Source organism: Heloderma suspectum, chromosome 17 (assembly GCF_057233095.1).
Source record: "Heloderma suspectum isolate Gila_16-S chromosome 17, 16-S_ref, whole genome shotgun sequence".
NCBI lineage: Eukaryota > Metazoa > Chordata > Lepidosauria > Squamata > Helodermatidae > Heloderma > Heloderma suspectum.
The window spans coordinates 11,769,281-11,781,749 of NC_139474.1; the positions used below are offsets into that span (position 1 = coordinate 11,769,281).

The window sequence follows — 12,469 nt, forward strand, 5'->3', positions numbered from 1 at the left end:
AGAGGAACTCCCGCTGAAGAAATTGGAAAAATTCTGCCTGACCCAAAATCACCCTCAGTTTTGGGGAAGACCTGAATCCCTTCACTCAATTCGAGTTCAACGTTCCTGTTTGAGTCATGTCGGCTCAGCCCTATATCAGAGAATGGAAATGGGTTCATAGGCCTGTATTTTTGTATTTATTAACTGGTGAACGGACCCAGCCTCATACAGGTGGGAATAGCCCTTAGTTCGATACAGCAAATCCTTCAAGTAAAGTTATCCAGCTGTCAGAGTTGGACATGTTGTGTCTGCCCAGTCTGAGTGAAATGATGTCTGCCGGCACCCTTAGGCATGGCTCCTTCCATGGCGCACCCCATAGCCCCCTGAGGGAGGGGTCTGTCTGCTCCATTCCCCTTGGGGGGGGGGCTGCCCAACAGCAGCTGGGGGGGAGGGGGAGACATATAACTCTTTCCTTTGGCCTACTGATCTCCCTTGGTTTCCATCTGCATGGTCTGCAAAGCTACATACTGGTTAGAGAAGCCTTACCCTAGTAACTGTTAAAATGCTACTACAGGTTTCTACTACGTAGACACGTTTAAGTTAATTAAAATTAATTAATGCCTTTTAAAAACAAAATAACGCCAAGGCTCACACCCTGATGGCCCTGTTATTATGCATGCCAAGTTTCTTCCTCTGTTATTATTACAGTTTTAAAATTGTATTTTAGGCTGCCTTGGGTGGAACCTTGCCCTTAAGAGCTGTGGACCCTTTTATTGTTATCTACAGCATCAGCTGAGACACAGCACCAGATTAAGGGTGCATTTGGAGGTCTGGATAAACCATGCTTTATCATAGGGGTGCACATGGGAAATGTGACGATGGTGACGTCGCAGGCTTTTCGTCTAATTCCGGCAATTAAAATATTCAACTAGTCTGATCGGGGGGTCGGTTCAAGACCGATGAAAGAGGGCCTGTCTTCGCACAACACACAATCTGTTTGTGGAATTTGCTGTCCTGAGATTTGGTGACGACCACATGCTCAGATGCCTTTAAAAGACCCCTACAGCTACTCTGGAGTGAAAATGAAATTTAAAAAAGGCATGGCTGCCGCATGACAATGGCAAAGTACTGGCATAACGGCTTTGGTGTTGTTGTTTTTGCAGAAAAGTAACTTTTGTGGGCTTATTTACAAGGGTGCCATTGTTGGAATATGCTCTGGGTGTTGGTTTACCAGTTTCTAGTGCTGAAAGCACAACCATTCCTCTCTTCTGTTTGCTTGCATCTCAGATCTGGTGCTGGTTCTGGAGCCAGCCCAGCGGTATCAAAAGATAAAGGGATTTGGTGGCTCCATCACCGATGCGGCTGCCATAAACATCCTCTCTCTGACGCCCAACACCCAGGAAAATCTACTCCGTTCCTACTTCTCGGACACAGGTGAGTGCCGGGGAACTGGCCGGGTGGGTGGGTGGGAGGCACCCTCGCTTGGGGATACCAGTCAAAGGATTTGCTCCAGACGAAGTGCGTTGCATTGAAGTCCCCTTAGCCAGTCGTGACCAAATTTGGACACTGATTTGAAGGGGACCTGAGTGCAGCTCCTTTGCTCTGGAATCTAATTTGTTGGTCTCAAAGAGCCACAGCCTGTCGGTGTCAGGGTGGACACTGAGCCCATAGAACCTCAGAGCAGTTCTGATTCTGAGGAGGAACAGCCATCCGTGGGAGAGGAGCACGCTCTTCCCTCCCAGGCCCTGCAGCTGGCGGAGATTCCTCCTACCGGCATTCCAGACATAGATAGCAGTCCTGGGAGTAAAAGAGCGCAGGAGGAGGGCTGGCTGGATGCTCGACGCAGACGCAGAGAGTAAAGAGCTATGGAGGGTGCGCAAAGGAGGCGTAGCGCCCGTTTGGCGCGCAAGCAACGGTCGCGTCCAGAGGACCCAAGGGAAAGGGGGAGGGACTCTTCCTAGCCCATACGTTCAGGGTCTGCAAGTGATTCTTGTTCAAATGGGGACCAACTGTTTCTAACCTGGGGCATAGACTACTCTGCTGTTCATAGCTTAGTCGCTGGTGATAGAGTTATTAAGTTGTAAAAGGAATAAAGCCTTGAAAAGAATCCTTTGTCTGTGTCTGGAGTTGGCTACTGGAGTAGACTGAAAGAGGCCGGCTAGGGCCTCCTGACAGTCGGAGTCTATGATACTGGGCTTGATGGCACCCATGATGCATCTCAGGGAACGGCAGCTTCATACATTCAAATGCTTTTTAAACCTCCCAGTGCCTTGGGACTCACTGGCTGGGATGCCAGAAGGGCGGGGCCAGGTCTCCTTCTGAAGAGGGGCTGCAGTTGGTGGCAGAGCAGATGCTTCGCATGCTGAAGGTCTCAGGTTTGATCCCGGCATCGGCAGATGAAAGAGCCACAGGTGGCGCATCTGGGAAGGGTCATGGAGAGAGGCTGCTGGGCAAAGTAGATGAAAGATGGGCCGACATTCTGATCCGGTATAATCCAGCTTCCTGTGCCGGCTTCAGGTTTTGGAGGGCCCTTGGACAAGGCCCCTCCATGGCCTCCCTCCCTTAGTGAGTCTGTCTTCTCAGCGCCACGTCACCAGATGCTCTCGCTCCCCCTCCTCTCTCTCGCCCTGGCTCCCGCTTGCTTGCTTGGCAGGCAGAGAGCCAGGGAGCAAGGAGGCTGCGGCATCTCCTGCTGCTCCTCCTCACCACTGCTGGTGTCTGGGCCAGAGCGAGAGGCAGGGGAACAAGCCAGTTGCAATGTGAAGAGAAGGAGCAAGTCCAGGGGGCTCTTCTCAGTGGGCCCCCGCTGGGGGTGTGGGCCCTCGGCAGCTGCCCGACTATGCCCGCCCTTCACTGGATTAAATTAATTTATTTAAAACATTTCTTGGCCGACTTTCGAGGGCAGAAGCCCTCCCAAGGTGGCTTACAGCAATAAAATACATGCAAACAGTTAAAATATTAGAAGTTATAAAAACAATAAAAAACAAAAGCCAGCCATAAAACCAGCAGCAATGTTAACGGCAGTAGCAGCCAGAGCAGCATGCCCTGGATGCTGTCCCTACCAGCTTCCTATGTTCAGAAGCATGCCCCAGTCAACTGTGTCCTCCTGTTGTCCGCCCTCCTTCCCTACATCTGCAGGGATCGAGTACAACCTGGTGCGCATACCCATGGCCAGCTGCGATTTCTCCGTGCGGACCTACACCTACGACGACTGGCCGAATGACTTTGAGCTGAAGAACTTCAGCTTGGTGGACGAGGACGTCAAAATGAAGGTGAGTGGGGGTGGGCGGGTGGGCAGGGAGCAGCTGCCCCCCCACCCCCCTTGTTGGGAGGTAGAAGTCGCTGTTCTTGAGGTATTGATGCACCACGCAAGGTGTATCAATACCTGTGACAAAACATCTAACTGATTAAACCACTACATCCTCCCACCGAGATCTGCGGAGAACAGGTTATAGAAAAGGAGTTGAGAGCCTAGACAATGCGAGTGGGAACTGCAACAAAATGTTGCAGTGTGGAATTCTCTGGTTCAGGGTGCCAGCCAGACACAACCTTTTTGGGAATACCCCCTTTCATTCCCCCCTCTCCTCCCTAGTTTTCCATATTCCCCCCAACAGACACTCGCACAAAATGTTGCCTCCTATTCAGAGTGCCGGTCAGCGCTTCTTTTTCCCAGAATGTTCCATTCCAATATTCCTCCCAGGTTTTCCATTCCACCCTCTCCTCAACACGACCCCCACACTTCCGTGGCCTCTGAGCATGCTCAGTCCTCATGGAGCTGTTTTAGGTTCTCCTCCTCCCCCATCCCAACTGCAAACTTCAGGGGTTCACCCAAACCCTTTGATACCTCCATCTTTTGTGTGGGTGGTGCTGTTTTGGCTGAAAAAGGATCGTCACTCAGAAAATGAGTTTGGGATGTATAGGATATTGCTATTTTGGCTACATAAGGATCAGCACTTGGAGAATGAGTTCCCTGTTCATATAGGACCACAGTTGTAATGACCATAAGAGAAGAAACAATAAATGATACTGTAGGCTGCATCATCGAGTTAGTGAATCAAGTTAAAAAAACACACACATTTTGACCAAAATCTGCTGCCGATTAACAGGACAGCAGAGCGGGGCATGTCCAAAATTATTTTAATGTGAGTCCTTATAAATATTTCAGGTACCAAGAGCCACCTAAGAAGAGGCATTCCCTCCGGTACAAGAGAGAAGAAGGCGGGAATGCCTCTTTTAAGATGACGCCTGCTGCAGTATAGATGTGTGTCTGCCTTTTTGTTTAGAGGTGTTGCCTGTTTTCAGCTGCAGAGCTCTGCAGGAGTGATTGATCGATTAATCAATAACAACTCATACAATCAGCTTCTAGACCAATTCTGTGCATCTTTCACTTAGTGAGATTTAGTTCCAAGTAAACCTGGAACATTGTCCCAGGTAGGTGAGCATAGGAATTAACAGCATAAGGTTTCACTTCCATGCATCTTTACATGAGAGTAAAATCCACAGAATGCAGTGGTGCTTACTTGCTTAGGATTGATCTGGATCTGTGTGTATACAGATGTATACACATCTGCAACCTGCTTACAGTTGTGGAACGCTCTTGCCAGTTGTCATCTTTTCGGCACCAGGTGAAGACTGTCCTATATTTCCTGACATTTGATGGAATATGAAGGGCTGCTACACGCATCATTAATACAATGCATCAGTCAAGTTGTTTATGGTTGTTACTGGTGTTTCAGTTGTCCTATGGGGTGGTTGTATTTTAATGGATAATTGTAGTCAATTTAAATGTTGTATGCCTTTAATTCTGTTGTAAGTCACTTTGAGTCTTTTTGTTTTTGTTTCGAGAAAAGCATCTAAGAGAGCAATCATGTGGCCCCCTAGACAGTGTCCTGGGGGTGGTGGGCATAGGATAGTTCGGATTGCTGGATCCAAGGCTGGAGACAGCACTCCAGTCTTGGACCCAGGAGTCTGAGCTCCCCAGCCCAGCTGGTACAGAGAGAACCACACCAGCTGCCTCTTCGAGGTTGCAGAAGTGACCTCAGAGAGGAGAGGAAGGGGGCAGTTCTGTGGGTGGGGAGGGGGCTGGCAGGGTCGGCTCTGGCCTCCCCAGCCTCCTTCCATCCCTCTCTGCAGGGGCCCAGCTAGAAGGGCAAAAACATCTGTCTAGCAAAACTGCAGAGCAGGAGGAGTGTGGAGGCAAAGATTCGTGCTCCTCTCGTTCTGCATAGAATGCCTGTCAGCCTCCGAGTTAATAATGATAGTAATAATGATAAAATACAAATGATGGGAAAATTGCTCTGGTGCTAGGGGGAACCTCTTCACTCTGGGACACTGGCCGTGTTCTGCCAGATGATGGGCTATCAGTCCAGGAGAGCTGGCTCAGAAATTCGCAGTTTACCAGACAGGAAGACCGTGTGGCTCACATTAGGTCTAGGTAGTGCCCTGGTATAGTACTGGGGAAGGAGGAACAGAGATGAAGCCAGAGTTCTTCCAGAACAGGGTGTGTGTGTGTTTTGCAACTGACAGAGCAGAAGAAAAGGGAAATTGCAAAGTGGTTTTCTGAGGGCTTGTCCCAGATGGGAGGGAGAGAGCGAGAGTGAGCGAGAGATGAGATAGCAGTGAGCTAAATGCAGCTGTGTGGTGATGGTTCACCCTTTGGGGGAAAGGAGTGCGGAGCACTGGGAACTGATGAGGGAGAGATTGTGCCTCTCCTTCCTTCCTTTTATGATTTCTCACAAGCATGTCAGAGGGGGTGGGGATGGTGTTTGCAGCGTCCTGGTAAACCTACAGCAGGAGCTACAGCTGGTGATCGGTGCCTGAGAAAAAGCTTTCCTGGGCCAAACTGTGGAAGGTGTGGGTGCAAGTGGGCATTGGAACCAGGGGCTCCAGGAACTGGTCAGGCAAAGTCAGTGCCTGCCAGATAACTCTCTGGAAGCAGGCCAAGGCCCAGAAAAGGGGGCACAGCAGGTGCTGTTGACAGGACCTCTGGAGAAGAGGGAGAACTGAGGGCAACGTGGACCATGCAGGGGCCCTCCCAGATAAAGAAGCCCAAAGAGTTGGGAAGTTACAATCTTGGGGGGGGGAAACACAGGGTGGTACCTAAGAGGGGGCACAAAAAAGGAAGCGTGGCTGTGCTTTTCTGAACGGGGGAATGCTCAATTCTGGGTCATATTAGGATACCGGGGGCAGGTGATTTTTGGTTTTTGCATGACCAGGAACTTCTTAGCCCGAGGCAAAGAGGCTCAGGATGGGTGCTTGCCCATTTCAGCAGAGCAGGGTTGGGGAACCTCAGGTCTGGGGGCCATAATCTGGCCCTCCCAAGGTTCCCCAGATGAACATGCCCCCTTCCTTTGGCCCCACCCCATTTTCCTCAACTCCCAATCATTTGGTGGTTCCCCACGCCCCCAATCTGAAAGGTTGAAATGTCTCTCCAAAGGCTCAGTGACAGGCAAGAATAGCTTTCAGGTAAACTAGGCTGGCATTTTTGGCCCCTCCTCCTTTGCCATTAGCCCCGCCCACCACTGGAATGCGGCCCCCAAGAGCTTCTATTGAGGCTGGTGACTGGAGCGGCAAACACGCTCTGTCCTCAGTTGCCCCCTCTAGCTGTTACAGACAAGATGGAGGCCGACGCTGCAATCCTGTACACACTTCTACGGGAGCACGTCTCCTTCTGAGTAGACGTGTATAGGATTGTGCCATGACAGACTAGTTGAGAGTGTGGGGGCCACGCGGGAGCAAGCTGGTTCTGCACGATTTCGCTAACCTGATGACCCCAATTCTTTAATCTGGTGACACTGATTATTATTACGGAGTCCCCCAAAGCTCCTCTTTTTGTATTTGTTTCTATAGAAACTACCCACTTGTGCAGATGGACCACAAACAGGCAAGCTTGGCAGTGCTGGGATCTTCTATTTTTTTTTAATAATTATTGGAAAAACTGACAGGAAATATAAATCCACATAAAATTTTATTATTTTTGATTATTTGATTATTTTAAAGTTTACCTGTTAGTTTAACTATTTGTCCTATTTTTCATACAATGCCTCTCCTAAGGCTTTTGTCAGGGTGGACACTGAGCCCATAGAATCCCAGAGTAGTTCTGATTCAGAGGAAGAGCAGTCGCTCCTGGGAGAGGAGCGCACCCCTTTTTCCCAGGGCCCGCAGCTGACGGAGATTCCTCCCACCCACATTCCTAGATTAGAAAGCAGTCCAGGGAGTGACCCAGCACAGATAGCAGACTGGGTGGATGCGCGGCGCAGACGCAGAGAGCGGCGCCAAATGGAGGGCGCGGAAAGGAGGCGTAGCGCCCGGTTGGCACTCAAAGAACGGTTGCGCCCAGAGGATCCAAGGGAAAAGGGGAGGGATTCTCCCTAGTCCTTATATTCAGGGGTCTGCCAGTAACTGCCTTTCAAACGGGGACCAACTGTTCCAACTTAGGGCATTGGGATGCTGCTGCTCAGATCTAGTTGCTACCTGTAGAGCTGTTAAGTTGTAAAAGAAGAATAAAGCTTTGAAAAGAATCCCTTTGTCTGTGTCTGGACTTGGCTACTGGATTAGACTGAGAGAGCCCTCCAAGGAGCCCTTGACAGCTTTGTTACTGACAGCAAGAGCTGTAAGCTAAAATATAGTGGTATTTTTGGTATTTGGCCCCGCCCCTTTAGGCATCGGCCCCTCCCACCACTGGAATACGGCTCCCGAAAGCTTCTCTGAAACGGAATTCAGCCTTTGGGCTGAAAGAGGTTCAACAACAGCCCTGATATAAAGTATATGTGTGATGTCATTTCCTCCTTGATAATGACACATCATCCACTGAAAAAGAGTGTCTGGATTGGGGTCAGCAACTGGTGCCCTCCAGATGTTTTGGATTACAACTCCCATCAGCCTCAGCCAGCATGGCTAATGGTCTGGGATCGTGAGAGTTGTCACCATTTGCCTGCGCCTGGTCTGAATCTCCTTGGCTCTGGTTCTGTCTAGCCAAGACCTTCCTCACTGGCTCCCCATTGCCTCTCCCCATAGATCCCTATTGTGCATCGCGCCAAGGCCATGTCTAAGAGACCCATCTCCTTGTACGCAAGCCCGTGGACTTCTCCGATTTGGATGAGAACGAACAAGGACTGGAAAGGGAAGGGATCCCTCAAGGGGCAGGCAGGAGACAAGTATCATAAGATGTGGGCCAACTATTTTGTCAGGTAAAATGGGCAGGTGAGTGGGGGCGGGGGTGGGGAAGGGGGCAAAGCTTCTTGCTTTGGCCAACGTGAAGTCAGGATGGCTACCTGACCATCATGGGGGAATTGATCTTGGATCGGTTTGGTTTCTCCCAGAATTGTAGGTGCAACAGCCCTCTACAGCAGAGGTGGGCAACCTATGGTCCTCGGCCTAACTTTATGCGGCCCTCAGCCTAACTTTATGCAGCCCTTGGCCTAATTTCAAAAGCCCCCTGCGTGCAAACAGTTCAGACTTGGCCAGAGCGATTTGTCCCATCCCTGTCAGCCTGCTGGGCCAGAAAAAAGAGGGGAAGAGAGAAAAGGGGAGGGGGTGGCACAAAGAGAGAGAAAAGGAGGTGGCAGAGAAAGAAAAAAGGAGTGACCCACCCGCTTTTGGCTCTGGCCTTGCGCTCCGTTGGCTTTGGCCTTGCTCAGTGCCCCTGACACATAACCCATGAGGGAATGTGGCCCTCAGCAAAAAAAAAAAAGTTGCCCACTCCCACTGAACACGTACAGAAGGGACTGCAATGTGCAACATCGAGCCCTGCGATTGGCAGCCTTGCGATTGTGAAGATTCTGAGTTGGACAGGCCTGGTATAAATGCGAGGAGCCCGCCTGCATTTGCCAGGTCTGCACAGCAAAATGGGCTGCCCCTCGGCCTCGCATCTCTGTCCATGTCCCTGTTTGGTTCTTGTCCAAACCAGGGAAGTTCAGGTGGCAACTCAGGAGACGTTTTTCTTAGGGTTAGCCTTGGCACGTTGGATGAGAAGCAGAGCCAGCTTCATGTTTTTGGGGGGCCCTGGCAAGGTACCCTCAAAGGCCCCCTCCCTCATTGAGTCGACCATCTCACCACCATTGTCACCAGTGGCTCTTGCTCCTGTTCCTCTTCCTCATCCTGGCTCCCACTTGCTTACTTGACGGGTATCGAGAGCCAGGGAGCAAGTCGACAGCAGCATCTCCTGCTCCTCCTTCTCACCACCACCGTTGTCTGGGCCGGAGCAAGAGGCAGGGGAACAAGCAGGTTGCAGAGGTGAAAAGGAGGAGCAAGTCCAGGGGGCTCTTTTCAGAGGGCCCCTGCTGGGCTGTGGTCCATTGGCAGCTGCCCAACCATGCCTACCTTTGACGCCAGTCTTGTTAAGTATCTTTCCGCTGCGCTGGAATGCTCTCCCAGCCGAGACATACGTATTCAGCTGCCTAAGGGCAGCTTGGCACTTGGCCCAGCCATGCCAGGATTACTGACATACATAGTCTTCATTCCTGTAAGTGCAAAACTGCCATGGGGGCGCCATAAGTTATGGAAGCACCTTCTTTTTTTAAAGGAATGCCCTGTTTTAAACTTTTGAGGAGGACCCATTCCATTACATCGGGTACCACAAATTGTGATTGTTTTAGTTTTTCATTTTAAGATTTTTATCACAAGTGGGATATTTGTTTGGAAGCAAGATGCCCAGAAGGAAGTCTGTATAATAAACATAAAACTAACAGCAATATAACAAAAGAAGGTGTATAATTTAACAATTCAAAATAACGATTTGAGTCCTCAGCCTGTTGCTGTCTCACTTGGTGTAACTGAAGTATATCCCCCCACCCCTTAACCCCAGGTTCCTGGATGAATATGCCAAGCACAATTTGACCTTCTGGGCAGTGACGGCCCAGAATGAACCTACTGCTGGGCTGATCATCAACTATCCATTCCAGTGCCTGGGGTTCACAGCCGAGGAGCAGCGTGACTTCATTGCGCTGGATCTGGGTCCCACCCTGGCAAACAGCTCGCACAAGGACATCCGCCTCATCATTTTGGATGACAACCGGATACATCTGCCCTACTGGGCCAAAGTGGTGAGTGGGCAGGTTGTCAGGGCATAGTTCTAGGCTGCAATTCCATGGGAGCACAGAATCCAGCTTTCAGCAAATCCCAAGCTTTCCCATTTATTTTAGTTTCAAAATCAAGTTCCAAATCGTTATGGTTACAAAGAGCTGCTTGAAAGGTGACGCTTGAAATCTCGGCAGACAAAGAAAAGCTGGATAAGATTCCCAGTCATCTTCAAAGCTCAACTGGCATCGTGCATGCAGGCTGCAAAATTCTAATGTACTTCGTGCAGAGTTTGTGTGTGTTCAGGTATGCTTAAAGGGCCGCACCCCAGCGGGGGCCCCCTGAGAAGAGCTCCCTGGACTTGCAGCACCTCTTCACGAAAACTGCTTGCTCACCTGCCTCTTGCTCCGGCCCAGACAACGGTGGTGGTGAGAAGGAGGAGCAGGAGATGCTACGGCCTGCTTGCTCACTTGCAGTCTGCCTATCAAGCAGCCAAGCGGTAGCAGTGATGAGAAAGAGGAGGAGGAACAAGAACAGCTGGTGACGGTGGTGGTGAGAAGAGAGTCTCACCGAGGGAGGAGGGCCCATTGAAGGTGTCTTCCCCGAGGGTCCACAGATACCCGGCGTCAGCACCGTGTGTATGTATCACCTTGCCCAGGCAGGCAGTCAGGAAATTCAATCACCAGATGCCTCCCAAACAAATTTGGGATCACAGTGGCATCGCAAGAGTGACTTCATTGCAACAGCGATAGGAAGCGTTTCCCCCGAGCCATCCTGGGTTGCAACAGAGGTGCCAGGGCATAAACAATAGATAATTGCCTATCTTTATCTGATAGAAGAAAGTAGCAGAGCAGAGGGTGTGAACTTAAACACCCATGATGCTAGCTAAATCCTAAAAGATCCATAAAACTGGGAATGTAAACAGAGAAGGGATTGAGGAAGAGTTGCTGAGAGGGGATTTGTTTTAGGAGACACATAAACGCACACAGCATGTAGTGGAAGAACAGATCCTTTTGTCACAAATGCTCCTGTACTGTGTAGTCCTGATGATTAGTATTTTACCGATGTTGGTAAACACTGCTTACCAATGAGTATTGATATTTTAATAGTGAAAGGAGGACAGACGGGCCTGCTTTAAAAATGGATGGCTTTAAAAGCGGGTTGGATAAATTCATGGAGGAAAAGGCTATCAGTGGCCACTAGTCCTGATGGCTATGTGCTACCTCCAGTCTCAGAGGCAGTCTGTCTACATACACCAGTTGCTGGGGAACATGGGCAGGAGGGTGCTGTTGCATTCATGTCCTGCTTGTGGGTAGCTGGTTGGCCACTGTGTGAACAGAATTCTGGACTAGATGGACCCTTGGTCTGATCCTGCAGGGCTCTTCTTATGTTCTTATGCTTTAATAGTGTTTCTTGGTCAATATAAAAAGTCAGTATATGTATATCTAGGCTTTGAATTTTCTTCTGCACTGGGATGATTTTTTTTTCCCTGGGGGAATTTGAATATGTTCAGTTTAATGGGTGATCCAGGATCACCTGCTTGCAGAAGGCACATTTTGAGAGAACCTTTGAACCAAGACCACAAATGCCATTGTTTCTGATCATTGACCATGCTGGCTGGGGCTAATGGGAGCTGGAGTCTTTGTTCAGAACTGTTTTACAGCATGGCCCTATGCATGTGTACTCAGAAGTGAGACCCATTGTTTTTACAGCACAGTCCTGCGCATGTCTACCGATGCATAGGATTGCTGTAAGGCAGGGGAGGCGAAAGGTATGGGGCCATAGCTGCATATTTTAGCTTAAAGCTCTTGCTTCTGGAAGAGACATTCAGCCTTTAGAATGGGGGAAAAGCTACACAAAGCCAGGAGACTAACAAATGATCATTGGTTAGGGGAAAGAACATGGGGTCAGGGAAAGGGAGCATGATCTCTGGGGCGACCCTGGAGAGCTGAATTTGGTCCCTTCACTCCTGCAGGCCCACACGGTTTTTGGCTGCAGGCTGCGATTTGTTACTGCCCTTCCCTGCCTCTCGTGCATGAGCTTCTCTGGCTTGACCATTCTGTTGTTGTGCTGAGCCCCTTGACGCACCCTTCCTTCCTTCCTCTGCCTAGGTGCTGAGTGAGGACAGCCAAGCACGTCGCTACATCCATGGCATCGGCTTGCACTGGTACCTGGACTACATTGCTCCCATCGTCGACACTGTGGAAGCCACCTACCAGCTTTTCCCAGACTACTTCCTGCTCTCCACCGAGGCCTGTGTCGGGTCGCACTTTTGGGAGAGGGATGTGGTCCTTGGCTCCTGGGATCGGGGGAATGACTATAGCCACAGTATTCTGGAGGTACAACCTGTGATCAGGGCAGGGCAGGGCAGGTGAAGTGGCCCCGGATGTCGTATTTTCACCTCCCTGTTTTGTTTTTAAATTTTGTATATAATACAAAATATAAATGATAGAAATAAATAAATGCACCTCTG

The 12,469-nt window shown here is 50.0% G+C and overlaps 1 protein-coding gene across 3 annotated transcripts in view; it reads left to right on the forward strand.

The window, feature by feature from the left end:
* LOC146334501 (lysosomal acid glucosylceramidase-like) overlaps positions 1-12,469 on the forward strand; it is a 43,819-nt gene that overhangs the window by 24,096 nt on the left and 7,254 nt on the right. For 2 of the 3 annotated variants that reach the window (XM_084824332.1, XM_084824334.1), the window contains 5 exons: positions 1,267-1,413; positions 3,118-3,251; positions 7,996-8,168; positions 9,785-10,022; positions 12,108-12,335. In XM_084824332.1, the coding sequence (XP_084680458.1) occupies positions 1,267-1,413; positions 3,118-3,251; positions 7,996-8,168; positions 9,785-10,022; positions 12,108-12,335 (920 nt within the window). The remainder of the gene's footprint in view (positions 1-1,266; positions 1,414-3,117; positions 3,252-7,995; positions 8,169-9,784; positions 10,023-12,107; positions 12,336-12,469) is intronic. The other variant, XM_084824333.1, reaches the window with a different exon arrangement.